At 42.8% G+C, this 13402-nt stretch overlaps 1 protein-coding gene across 2 annotated transcripts; it reads left to right on the forward strand.

Annotated features, from left to right (window-relative positions):
- The first annotated feature begins 361 nt into the window (after positions 1-361).
- On the forward strand, positions 362-11848 carry LOC144987421 (Fc receptor-like B). Of its 2 annotated transcripts, none has more exons than XM_078936825.1 (7): positions 362-477; positions 5380-5415; positions 6285-6548; positions 6623-6868; positions 6953-7111; positions 7299-7376; positions 11674-11848. In XM_078936825.1, the coding sequence occupies exons 2-7, from the start codon at positions 5385-5387 to the stop codon at positions 11712-11714; spliced, it is 819 nt and encodes a 272-aa protein (XP_078792951.1). In that variant the 5' UTR covers positions 362-477; positions 5380-5384; the 3' UTR covers positions 11715-11848. The 2 variants fall into 2 exon arrangements, with proteins under 2 accessions (XP_078792951.1, XP_078792950.1); XM_078936824.1 differs by lacking the exon at positions 362-477 and adding an exon at positions 1442-1640.
- Positions 11849-13402: the final 1554 nt, after the last annotated feature.

Genomic DNA, 13402 nt, shown 5'->3' on the forward strand with positions numbered 1-13402 from the left:
AGACAAGACATGCAGCTGTAAAAACACAGTTGTTTATGGCGTTTCTTCTAGTGATTTATGTCACCTTTTGCTTACCATATATTATTGAAACTTCACCTGACACATGATGGCGAACACAGCTTTTACATTTTTTTCCTGTTCATCCAAACACGTCTTCACATTTTCAAAGAGGTTAAAGTCCCCGTGAAGCTATGTAGGCTAAACACCAGCCTCATAAGACCTCACTAGTAGAACTCGTTCTCCTTCCTAACGGGGTCTTTCCGCCACCTGAAGATCAACCACCAACCAGGAGACAGAAGGAAGAAAACAGCAGCGTTTCTCATTGATCCAGAATCTGTCAATAACAGCAGGAAGTCGTCACTCTTACCTGCTGCAGGTGAACAACGTCCTTTCAGTCATGTCCATCATTTAAATCTGCCTCAAAAATTCACGACTGGAATCTGCAGACACACCTGGTCTAATACGGAGGGAAGGCAGGTAAAGAGGCTTTTATTCTGAAAGGGCGGGGCTGAGTTTCTGTCAGCTCCTCCTGAAACAGAAACACATTGAAACAAGTTTGATCTTGTTTTTGAGGGTAAAACAAAATCTACAGATGATAAGATGATCCTTTATTACATGATTATAGAATTTTAATGTTTTTCTTTTCAGCTCTTGTTGTTATAAATGGAAGTTCCAGTCTGTCAAAGATCATCCAGCAGAGGCTTTCTTCAGCAGTTTGTCTCAGCTTTCTGCAGCTACAGACCACTGAACAAAGTCAAAGCTGTTCCACAGAACCCCACTGCTCTCTCCTTTGTTCATCTCTAATGAACATGCATGTTCCGGCAGATCTCCAGCTCTGTACTCTGCACTCATTCGTAAAATGCTTTCAAAAATATCAGAACAAGTCAAATAACCATGAACAATGACAGCTTACATGATAAAAAAAGGCTTTTCTTTCAAAAATATCAACATTTTTAAGAGACCCCAAACTTTTGAGCGGTGGTGTACGGCATCCAGAGAGAGTTTCCTGTTCAGGAGAGTCTGCAGTGAGAACCTTCATCTGTCTGTCTCATTCTTCTCATCATCATCATCCTGGTTCTGTTTTGACTCAGTTCTGGTGCAGTAGTGCTGCTTCTCACTTCCTTCTGTTGGTCTTTGTTGGTTCACATGGTCAGAATAAAGGTTCTGTAGAACATCAGGAGCTTGGATGGTCATTGGTGATGGTAGAGCAGCTCTGAAGGTCACATGATTTCAGCTCCAAGTCAGAGGAGAACGATCCAGTCTCAGAACACAAAACACCATCATCCACTTCAGGAACTGTTAGGATCTGATCATCAAGCTGCAGCTGCTTCTCCTGACTCCCATGTGGGTTTCCATGGTAACAGCAGGTGTGTATCACTCCCATAAAGTCAGCTGTTGGAGGAGAAGATGGTTTCCAGCTGGATGAAGGTCTGGAAGTCTGTGATGGAGGAACGTTGGTGTTTCTGTTTGCTTCAGACGACGTTTTCATTTCTATACTGCTTCAAATGTTGACATCAGACGCTGCTGCTGGTTAAAGACAGTGACGTGAGGGAGGGGGCGGGGCTTGTGTGTGGTGTGAGTGAGGAAGCAGAAAGCAGAGATCAGACCAGAGAGGAAGATGAAGGAAACATGTCTGCTCTGTAAGTACAGAAGCTGTTTGTCCGCTTTGACTGTCTGCTCTGTTGGTGTTGATGATGAGGAGGAGGTGACATGAAAAGGAGGTCAGGCTGAGGAGAGGAGCAGCTGGAGGAGGACAGAAGGAGTTCAGCTGTTCTGATTCCAGGAGCTGAACTTTCTGCTGCTAGTTAGAAGCTGCTGCTTCCAGAACAGAGCTGGACCTTCTAGACCAGGAAGACTCTGCAGATCCAGCTGAGGAAGAGCAGCAAAGACCGGACTGTCAGTGTGGATTCTACACATATGCACACTAATGCACACACAGATACACATATCATCATTCAGTGTTCGGGAGTCCCTCAGGTGGGGTTGAGGAGAGTGGGGGGCTTGCCAACGGGGGCTTTTGCTGTGCTCCTTCTGGTTCTGGTCTGGGAGGCTGCGTTGGGTCACCCAGGGGGTGGAATCGCTCTATTTGCCCCTGTGTGGGTGTCTGGGGAGGTCCTGGCTGTTGCTGCGGTGGGCGCTCTCCCACTTTTACTATGCTGTCTCCCGTCCACATTAGAACACAAACACTCACCTGAGCACATGACTGACTGGATGCTTCACAAATGTGTGTTTGGGTGTGTGTGAACTGAAGTTGTGTTGTGTACATGTTGTTTGTGTGTGAACATTTCTGGAGCCAACAGGTATTTTTATAACATTTTTGTGTGGACAGGCCCCGCCCCTTTAGACTAACATTTATACCTGACAGTAATGATAATAATCCTCCAGAAACTTTTTGCTTCTTTTTGTTTGTATTCATGTCCTTCCTGTGTGTTTCTTTGGTCATTTAACTCTTTTACCCCCTTTTTCTCTTTCTTGCCCCCATCGCTATTACCCCACTATCTCTGTTTTTGGTCTGATCCAAACCGAAATGCACACAAATATAATAGAAAGAAAGTTTAGTTTTGTATACAAAGCACCTTTCTCTTTCAGAAAAAAAAAGTAAGCCAGGAGATAAAATTAAAAAGATGCCGGCCAATCACTCAGTTGTTACAAAATATTGTCTATTTGCCACAGTCTCAGCAATATGGGTTGTTTATGCACAAAACTGAGACTTTAAACTTGAGGAGTATCTACAGAATATTAATAATAAATATATAATAAAGATTTCTCGTGGCTAACATGCTTTTCTGAAAAAGAGGAGAATTATGTACATTCAGGACTAAATTGATGCTTGTACCACAAAATACAGGATTGTTTTTACAGCTCCAGTATAAAGAGGAAGCTGAACCAAAAGACAAAACTCTGAATTTACTATTTTCTACACGTCAGTCATGAGATCTGGGTCATGGTTGAAAGAAGTTCACTAACAGTCAGGCTTGGAGCTCCCTTGCAGATATGGCATTTGTCATGGTTATGACATTTTCCTAACAAAGAGAAGAACCACCCAGGAGATGAGAACTTTTGCTAGACTTCTGCAGAATGAGAATCGGTCTGTGACAGCACGAAATGCCACAGAGGAGTTTTGCCATCTCAGTGGATCCAGTTGGGTTTCATTGGTGGCAGGGTTGATAACATACAGCGGGGAAAATAAGTATTGAACACGTCAACATTTCTCTCAAACATATTTCTAATCGAGCTACTGACACAAAATTTTCACCAGATGTCGGCATCAACCAAAGTAATGCACACATAGAAAGAAATCCAAACATTTATGTCCATAAATGAAGTTATGTGTAATAAAGTGAAATGGCACAGGGAATAAGTATTGAACACGCTTACTGAAATGTATTTAATACTTAGTGCAAAAACCTTTGTTGGTGATTCCAGCCTCAAGACGCCTCCTGTATGGAGAAACCAGTGGAATACATTGCTCAGGTGTGATTTTGGCCCATTCATCCACACAAACTGCCTTCAAATCTTCAAGCTTCCGGGGGTCTCTTCTGTGAACCCGGATCTTCAGTTCTTTCCAAAGATTTTCAATTGGATTCAAGTCTGGTGATTGACTGGGCCATTCTAGCAGCTTTCTTTTCTTTTTCTTCAACCAGTTGAGTGTTACCTCGGCTGTGTGCTTGGGATGGTTGTCTTGCTGAAAGATCCACCCTCTTTTCATCTTCAGCAGCCTGGCAGATGACAGCAGATTCTGATCAAGAATGTCTCCATACTTTTCTCCAGTCATTATTCCTTCAATGATATGAAGTCTACCAGTACCACATGCTGAAAAACAGCCCCACGCCATGATGCTCCCACCTCCAAACTTGACTGTTGGTATGGTGTTTTGGGGGTGATGTGCGGTGCCATTTTTCCTCCAAACATGTTGTGTCTTATGACATCCGAAGAGTTCAATTTTGGTCTCATCTGACCAGAGTATCTTCTCCCAGAATGCCACGGGTTTATCCAGATGTTGTGTGGCAAACTCCAAACGAGCTTCAACATGCTTCTTCTTCAAAAATGGAGTCTTGCGTGGTGTGCGTGCATGGAGGCCATGGCGGTTGAGTGCATTACTTATTGTTTTCTTTGAAACAACGGTACCTGCTGATTCCAGGTCTTTCTGAAACTCTCCACGAGGGGTCCTGGGCTGTTGGAGAACCCTTCTGATGATTGTTCTGACTCCTCTGTCTGAAATCTTGCGAGGAGCACCTGGCCGTGGCAGGTTTATGGTAATGCCGTGTTCTTTCCACTTCCGGATGATGGTACTCACTGGAACTTTCAGAAGTTTTGCTTCTTGTCTAACACCTTGCTGGTGAGAAACCTTTTTAAAAGGCATCAATCAGGACTATACCAGCTGATATTACTTTGCACTAATAGGGGGCAGGTTAACCTTCTGAATACTGACAAACTCCAGCTGCTTTCTTGGCTTGCCAGACCTTTTTACCCCTCCTTTTCATGTGTTCAATACTTATTCCCTGTGCCATTTCACTTTATTACACATAACTTCATCTATGGACATAAATGTTTGGATTTCTTTACATGTCTGCATTACTTGGGTTGATGCCGACATCTGGTGAAAATTTCATGTCAGTAGCTCGTTTAGAAATGTGTTTTTTGAGAGAAATGTTGACGTGTTCAATACTTATTTTCCCCGCTGTAAAAGTAGGTTATTCAATCAAGCAGTACAGGAACATCTTGTAAAGTCAGCACTTTTCACGTCAAGAGAGAACGGAGATGATCCTATTATGGTGATAACAGCATGTAAGCAAATGAAAACGACGGAAACCACAACATAAGAAAAGTCACCCCAGAGGAGCTTGGAGTGGAGCCACTGCTCCTCTAGGGAATCCAGCTAAGGAAGCTATGTCCTTTTTTCCAAACTCCTCCTTTTAGACATTTTCAGGCATGTCTCACTAGGAGAAGGTCCTAAATAGAATACAGGACAACTTGGAGGAACTCTGTCTCTCAGCTGGTCTGGGAGCGTTTTGGGGTTCTCCTGCAGAATTAGAAAGTTTTTCTGTGGAGGGGGAGGTTAGAGCATCTCTGCCCTTCCACAGAGTACACTACTTAGAGGGAAAGTAGTTACATGCACACTCTGTTTGGTCAGTCCTCCATGTGTCTAGGTACCATGGTGAGACTTGGTGAAGTCCATGAATCCAGAGCACTAAGCATAGATCTAGAATCTGAAGGAAGGCGGAGCTAAAGTGATGGAACCAATAAGAGAAGAGGCAGGAACTGTGATCCAGATATGAAAACCTGAATCTAACCATGGATGATGGAAATATTGATAAAACCATCAGAGAGTTAGAAGAACTGAATCTGTTTTTAATCCAACCGTGTTTTTCTCTTCAGGTCTGATGTTTCTGTTCGTCTGCAAATCAAACCAAAGTGAGTCACATTTCTATGATCAATAATCTCAGAAATCTGAGGAGAAAAGAAATCAATATTATTTAGGAAAAATACGCTTGCAGGAAATTAAATCTAAAACGTTTTTAGCTATTTGAATTATTTTTTGTTATTTAAGAAAGTGTTACGGCCATGGCCGTATTTGGTTTTGTTTGTTTGGTGTATTTCTGTATCAGAGTGGGACATTTGTGTTCTTGTGCATCTTTGTGTTTTGTCTGATTATTTTCAGGGAAAAAATAACGTTTTGCTGCTAAATTTAAATTAACACACTAAACAATGGTCTCCATAAAATATAACACAAACGTATTTACAAATAAACAAACAACAATCAACAAGAACTAAAAGTGAAGCAAAAAGGCTTCGGGGTGAACCCAGGCCAAAATAACAAACAAAACCCCACCTAACTGAAACATGGAATCTTAGCTGTGAATGAAAGAAAATGTTAACAGAACTACGAACCAAAAGACTAACAGAGTGGATACAAAATCACAAACTACAAAGAACTAATACAAAATACTTAACCACAACACTAAAGTGCAACACAAACTAAACAAGTGGAGAAGTCAAAACCAAAATGGAGAAGAGGGCCAGGCTGCAGTGGAGACTGTTGCTGCAAGGCTTCTCTTCTCTTTTAGTTCTTGTTGATTGTTTATTTATTTGTAAATAAATTTGTGTTCTACTTTTATGGAGACCTTTGTTTGGTGTGTGTTAATTTAAATTTAGTAGCAAAACGTTGCTTTTTTATGTTATGCCTCCATTCACCCCTAGACTTAAAAGGGGGCGTAACAAAAGTGTTATATGAAAATGGAAACATATTTTAGATAAACTAACTTTGTCTAAAACTCCTGCAGTTGGTCTGACTGTGAGTCCCAGCAGATCTCAGTTCTTCAGAGGAGAATCAGTGACTCTGAAGTGTGAGGACCACAGCTCTGCAGGATGGACTCTGAGGAGAAACACCAGCAAAGGAACCAGGACTCTGTGTGGATCTGAGTGGGGATCAGCAGATGGTTCATCCTGCAGGATCAGGTACATGTATCCATTGGACAGTGGTGTGTACTGGTGTGAGTCCAGAGGGGGAGGAGCCTCCAGCATCAGCGTGAACATCAGTGTCTCTGGTAAGATCAGACTGTGGAGTTAGTGTTGCTGCAGCTGTGTGCAGATGGATGAAATGCTTTGTCTCTGTGTTGAGGTGGATCAGTGATCCTGCAGAGTCCTGTCCTCCCTGTGATGGAGGGTCATGACCTCACTCTGAGCTGTCAATCACAGACCCCTCCCTCCAAGCCCTCAGCTGCTTTCTATAAAGATGGCTCCCTCATCAGGACTGAGCCTACAGGTCACATGACCCTCCAGCATGTTTCCAGGTCTGATGAAGGTCTCTACAAGTGTCACATCAGCGCTCATGGAGAGTCTCCATCCAGCTGGATCTCTGTCTCAGGTGAGGAGCTCCTTCAGGGACCGGAACAGGTTCTGCAGCCTCTCTGCTCTTCATCATCATCATCATCATTATTCTCTGTTTCAGAGAAACCCAGAACCATCTCTCCTCCTTCAACCACCTCTGCTCCTCTCCTCCATGTGTGGTTACCTGTGGGTCTTTGTGTTCTGGTTCTGCTGGTTCTCCTGGTTCTCCTGGTTCTCCTGGTTCTCCTGGCTGTGCGTCGTGTTCTCAGGAAGTCTGAAGGTGAAACACAAACAACTGACTGACTTATTTTTGTCCAGAATTTTACAGATTGTATTTCAATAATTAGTGTTTTTTAGATTTAAATGGAAAAGATTAAGTCTTTCATATTTGTTTATTTTTAATCTTTAGAGGCAAAAACTGGTTCAAAAAGATAAAATGATAAATTTCATGTTTTGTTTTTCATCAGCTGATGGATCTAATGAGATCACGTACAGTGAAGTCAACATCATACGCCGCCCTCAGCAGCCAATCAGACGCAGCAAAGGTAGACTTTTCTTTGTAAAAGGCGTATACTTATAAACCGCTTTCTTACGGTGGCTGACAGGGCTCACACTACATACAAATGGAAAAACGCAACAGCATTACCCGAAGCGCGACGACATAACCGCAGCATTAGCATTAAGCTCAGCACAACAGAAGTGAGGACTTTTTTTCCGGGGAAAAAATAAAAGCCTGGCAGATTCAAACTATTCGGTACGACAGAATTTTAGGGCCACCATAAAAAGTAAAATTATGAAATTTTAAACCGTAAATTTATGAGAAAAAAATTGTATTTTTACGAGATTAAAGTGGAAGTGAGCATACAGGGCAGCAGCAGCAACAAGTGAACGCTGCAAAGCAGCAGAGCAGACCGACTAAACTTTGAACAGGTGAGCTGAATGTGTGGTTTGCAGGATCTCTGCAGGCGATGAAGCTTACGGCGACATTTATGGAGTGTGCGCGTGCTGTGTGTGTGTGTGTGCGTGCGTGGGTGCGTGTGTGTGTGTTGGAGACCCCGCGTGCATGTGTGAGAATTTCATAATTTTACTTTTTATAGTGGCCCTAAAATTCTGTCGTACCGAATAGTTTGAATCTGCCAGGCTTTTATTTTTTCCCCGGAAAAAAAGTCCTCACTTCCGTTGTGCTGAGCTTAATGCTAATGCTGCGGTTATGTCGTCGCGCTTCGGGTAATGCCGTTGCGTTTTTCCATTTGTATGTAGTGTGAGCCCTGTCGGCCACCGTACTTTCTACCTTCTTCAAGGCCCAAAGTCACAGTCACATTCACACACTGATGGTGGCTCCGCTGTCAAACACAGGCACCAACCTCCCACCAGAAGCAAGGTGGGGTTCAGTGTCTTGCCCAAGGACATTTCTACACATGGGGGTGCAAGGCGGGTATCGAACCTGCAATATTACGATCATGGGTCGACCGCCCTACCGCTGCACCACGGCCATTATTTTCAAGATTGTAAAGGAGAAACCTGTAAAAAATATCATTTCTGTTCATCAGGAAACTTCACGTTGACCCTCAGAAAACCTCATATGATCATCAGCTGCTGACAATGTACCATATACGATAATTGGTAGGAGTACCAGAATCCCTTTATTCTCGTTTAGTGTTTTCCTCTCCTATGAAGACTTGTTTAAATGATATTTTTGGCTCCTCTTCTGGGGTTAACTGGTTATTTTCTCCTGTTAAATCTGAATTTCTTCCATTCTGCAACTTTTTCGTGATTTTTGCAACAATCTTGTAACTTTCAACACAAATGTTCATGTTTCTTACATACTGCTGTCTTTTAGCATCACAAATGACTACATGCAGCCCAAACCATCTACAGGCAGCCTTCACTGGAAACAGACCTCAGTTCCTATGGGCTAAAGTCTGGAACAATGCTGCTCTGCAGTGCAGATGTAGACATTTGATAATGACTTCACTAAGTCCCAACAGTGACTGTTGTCTTCAGTGTTCATGAAGGGCATCTGTAGTTCACACCCTCAACAAAGAAAGATCTTGAATGATTTAAGATAGTAAATTTGGATCTTGATTCCTTAAAATCTGCATCTTCCCAAAGACTTTGTCATCCTTGCAGCTGATTGATCTTTTATTGGAATGGATGCAGCAGGTTTCATAAAGTCATCAATGGCTACAGAGCTGTGCATGTGACCTTCAGATTACAAGTCCAGTACACAGAGAGATTCATGGAATGGGTTTCCAAGGCCAAGCAGCTGCATCCATCCACACATCACTAAGTGCAAAGCGTCGATGCAGAGGTGTCCTTGCTTGTTAAAGAGGGTTTTGGTGATTGGGAGATCATGCAGTATGTTTAGTTTTAACATTTTTGTATTGTTATTTTAAGAAAAACAAACAGCAACAGAAGAAAAAAAATTCCAGCACAACAAAGTCACAGCACGTCATGCAGTATGGTTGTTTTTATGTTTGTATGTGTTATGTGTGTGTGTGTTTGTGACTCTGCTCTTGCTTAAAACATTCTTCGTCTTGTTTTTCTCCTTCTCTCATACTAACCTTTAAAGCTGCACACACAAGTATATTCTGAAGGTTCTGTAGGATGAAATCATCAGCAGAGATGACCAACAGAACATAAATAGGTTCTGTTTGGTTCCAGCCTTTCATCTGCAGACTGTACATCATGCAGATGTGTGTCTGTAAAAAAAACCCAGAATTCTCTGAAACAGGAAGAAAATGACCACAAAGCGTTAGCATTTCCTGGTAATTAGCATTAGCCTATATTCATCCTTTACTGAAGCATCTGTTTCCATCAAACTGGAGCTGCTCTGTTGGTTTTAAGATGATTGTGCTGAAAAACTCCTTTAACCTCTCCAGACCTGCTGTCCATGTATAGAGATCACATTGAGGGTTATTGTCAGATAAATGCATCTAGACATGAAAGAAAAACACAATTAGAAACAACAAACCACAACAAGAATCACGTTTCTCATGCACAAGGGAGAAGAAAACCAGTGTGACAGAAGTCAACCACCATGCTTCTCTTCTCAAAGGATCTGCTTCTCCTCGTCCTGCTTTTATTAAGAACACAAGAAAGAGGTAACAATTTCCAGACAAAGAGAAAAGTACATTAGTGGGTGACGTAAAGACCCATTTTGATGGATTCTAAATTCAAACAGTATTCCTTATCTGCTAAGAATAGAACTACCTGGTGGATCAGAGCAGGAAGTTCATTTGATAAACACAAGATCCAAACTCTGAAAGACTTCAAGAAAACGGAAAATTATCATAGAAGTACACAACCTTCACCATTTACCAAAAACAGGAGGAATCTTCTAAATTCATCTCCTCTCATGAAGGTATTTCTTCCTGAAACAATGACCCCACCACCCCAAGAGGAGAGCCACCCTGTTCACCACAACCTCAGATGAAATTTGACACAATCAAAGTTTCACAGCTTCCTGAAAGTTCCTAAAAGTTCCTTAGAGTTTCTGAGAGTTTCACAAAAATGTTGAATCCAGATCCTGAGCATCTTTGCTGTGGATTCAGACCTTCATGATGTTCTCAGATGATACAACAGAACCACAGCTGACTGTAGAACATCAACCACTGCTGTGACCTGATTGAAGGGGTGGATCAGAGGTCATGTGATCATCATGTCTTACAGGTGGAGAATCTGTAAGACACAGGTGATGACAGACGGACGGATGGATGGATGGACGAATGGATGGATAGATTGACGGATGGATGGACGGATGGAGGGATGGATGGATGGATGGATGGACGGATGGATGGATTGACGGATGGGTGGATGGATGGAAGGATTGACGGACGGACGGATGGATGGATGGATTGACGGATGGACGGATGGATGGAGGGATTGATGGATGGATGGAAGGATGGATTGACGGATGGGTGGATGGATGGAAGGATTGACGGACGGACGGATGGATGGAGGGATGGATGGATGGACGGATGGATGGATGGATGGATTGACGGATGGACGGATGGATGGAGGGATGGATGGATGGACGGATGGATGGATGGACGGATGGATGGATGGATGGATTGATGGACGGATGGGTGAAAGGATGGATGGAGGGATGGATGGATGGATTGACGGATGGATGGATTGACGGATGGGTGGATGGATGGAAGGATTGACGGATGGACGGATGGGTGGATGGATGGATTGACGGATGGATGGACGGATGGGTGGATGGATGGAGGGATGGATGAACAGATGGATGGATGGATGGATGGATTGACAACAAGCAGTCATTGTAAAGTTAACAGGGGAGATTTAGATTAGTAATTTTATTATTTGAGTGAATTATTGAAATGTTTTAGGAGCATTCGGTGAATCCTATTTTTGCATGGGGAAATTATCTATTTTTCTAGGGGTCGGGGAAACTTTGAATGTACATATTTGTGGGAACCTTGGTGGATGGTAGCTCCCAAAGGAGAAATCCTATAAAGGTGGGAGTTGTAACCTTTGGGAGGTTGTTGTTTGTTAGCAGTTAGAGCTTGGGGCATGACTGTTAAATGCCAACAGAAGAAATTGGAAATAAAGTTTGAGCTAAACCCAAGTCCTGAGACTCCTCCTGTGCTTCTACCTTGATGATGGCCTCCGAGACTTCGAGCTGAACGTGACAGATGGACGGATGGAGGGATGGGTGGATGGATGGAGGGAGGGAGGGAGGGAGGGATGGATGAATAAATGGTTTGTCTCCATCTCCCAGTCTGCTGGTCTAAGGCCTGCAGAGTCTGAGGGTTCTGGTCCTGGTCCGTCCGTCAGAGCTTGTCCATCATGGTTCTTCTGTGTTTGTCTTCTCAGAGGTTCCAGGTCCAGAAGTCATTTACTCCACCCTGAGGTAGTCCAGCTGCAGCTGCAGAGCTTCCAGTCCAGCATCGAGGACGCCAACCGACGAACAGGAAATGCTTTCTGCTCTCTGCTGTGGTTTCTGTCACAAATAAACATCAGGTGTGAAAACCGTTTCTGTGAAGTTCTGTGGGTTTGTCTTCATCAGACTCAGAAATGACTCATGTTTCTGTCTTTAGTGCTGTTGAGCAAACAAGCACAAACCACAGAAACACAAGTGTGGTTGGAAACAGCAGAGAGGCTGTGAGTTTGTTCTTCACATGTTTGTTAAACTGACTTTATCTGATGTCCGGTTCCTGTTGGTGGTTTCAGGGTTTGAGGCTCATTTTCTGTTTTTCATCTGCATGGTTTTCATAGAACTATTAGGGATAAGAGCAGCAGTGTAAAACGCTCCTCTGAGCCTCCCTTAGGGTTAGTGCCGGTGCAAAACCCATGCAGCGAAAGTCAAGCAGGTCCTAGCTTTAGCTTATGTGCTAAAAGACAAGAAAGAGGAGTGAGACACAGTAACCTTAAACCAGGGGTCGGAAACCTTTTTGGCCAAGAGAGCAACACCACATATTTTCGTGAGAGGCATGCAATATGTTTAAAGTAAAAAAACAAGTGAATGTGTGCATTTTATGTAATTTTAACACTTTTAAAGTACAATAAGTCTGTGGATTCTTTTTAATAACATTGTTTTTGTAGTGGACTGAGTTTAACTGGGTGTCTATTGGGTGGTATTCTGAATTCCGGAGTTCATTGAACGCATCAAGCAGAGATGCTGGATGGCCATCAGTTCTGTCGCTCAGCCTGTCGTTGGGGAGTTTGGACCAATGGGGTTCAGCTGTGGGCCGAATATGGAAATAGGAGGGGCTGGAACGGGAGGAGGGAATAAAAAGTGTGTGTGCACTGTAATAAATCCAACTTTTTGACTTAACAAAATCCTTCAAGTTGTAAAAACTCTATAATCTAAATTCTGCTAATCAAATTCAACAATTTAAGTCAATTCAGCAAGTTAAGGTAGTTGTACACTTCAACATTATTTATTGAGTTGCCTGTACTTATTTTTCTAAGTTGCATTTCATTACAGTGTGATGAAGTTCTGTGAACTTTTCTTTTTTAATTGTGAAACGCAGGAATGCTAACTTTTGGAGGTGGCATTGTCCACTGATTGAGTAGTTTGTCAAGAAGCATCTGCAGAAGTTTTTACTCTTGAATGAGAATCAATTATATATATGTGTGTTTGGGTGTGTTAGTTTACAGACACGAACATGGGGGGGGGGGGGGGGGGTATTCCAGGAAGCATGTTTAAACTAGCCTGACTTTAACCCTAAATAAACTCTGGCTGAAATCCGCCTGAACTTGCTTACTCTGGGTATGTCAGCTCCAAAAGAGAGTTAGTGTAATTACGCTGGACTTGGTAACCCTGGGTTAACGCACGTGCACAACAGGTACATAAAGACATTCTCAATGGATCAACGATTTACGGAGTCACCATGGAAACGCGTGGAGAAAAAAAGAGAGCGCTATACTTCAGTGAGACGGAATCTGAGGTTTTAATGACAGCGTATGAAGATTATACGCCCAACATAACATTAGACATTACATCATGAAGCACTAGGAGTGCTAAATAAACTAATGATCCTCTCCCTCCCTCTCACAAGAATTAAGACTAAAGTACGCCTTATAGTCTTGAAAATATGGT

Source organism: Oryzias latipes, chromosome 18, assembly GCF_053564925.1.
Source record: "Oryzias latipes strain Hd-rR chromosome 18, Olatipes_Hd-rR_3.1".
Taxonomy (NCBI): Eukaryota; Metazoa; Chordata; class Actinopteri; order Beloniformes; family Adrianichthyidae; genus Oryzias; species Oryzias latipes.

Excerpts from the sequence above, each read along its gene's own strand:
- LOC144987421 (XM_078936824.1), top strand. The coding sequence starts at position 1,619 with ATGAAGGAAACATGTCTGCTCT. Across the intron at positions 5,416-6,284 it reads CGTCTGCAAATCAAACCAAA|TTGGTCTGACTGTGAGTCCC; the intron begins GTGAGTCACATT and ends AAACTCCTGCAG. Across the intron at positions 6,869-6,952 it reads CAGCTGGATCTCTGTCTCAG|AGAAACCCAGAACCATCTCT; the intron begins GTGAGGAGCTCC and ends TCTCTGTTTCAG.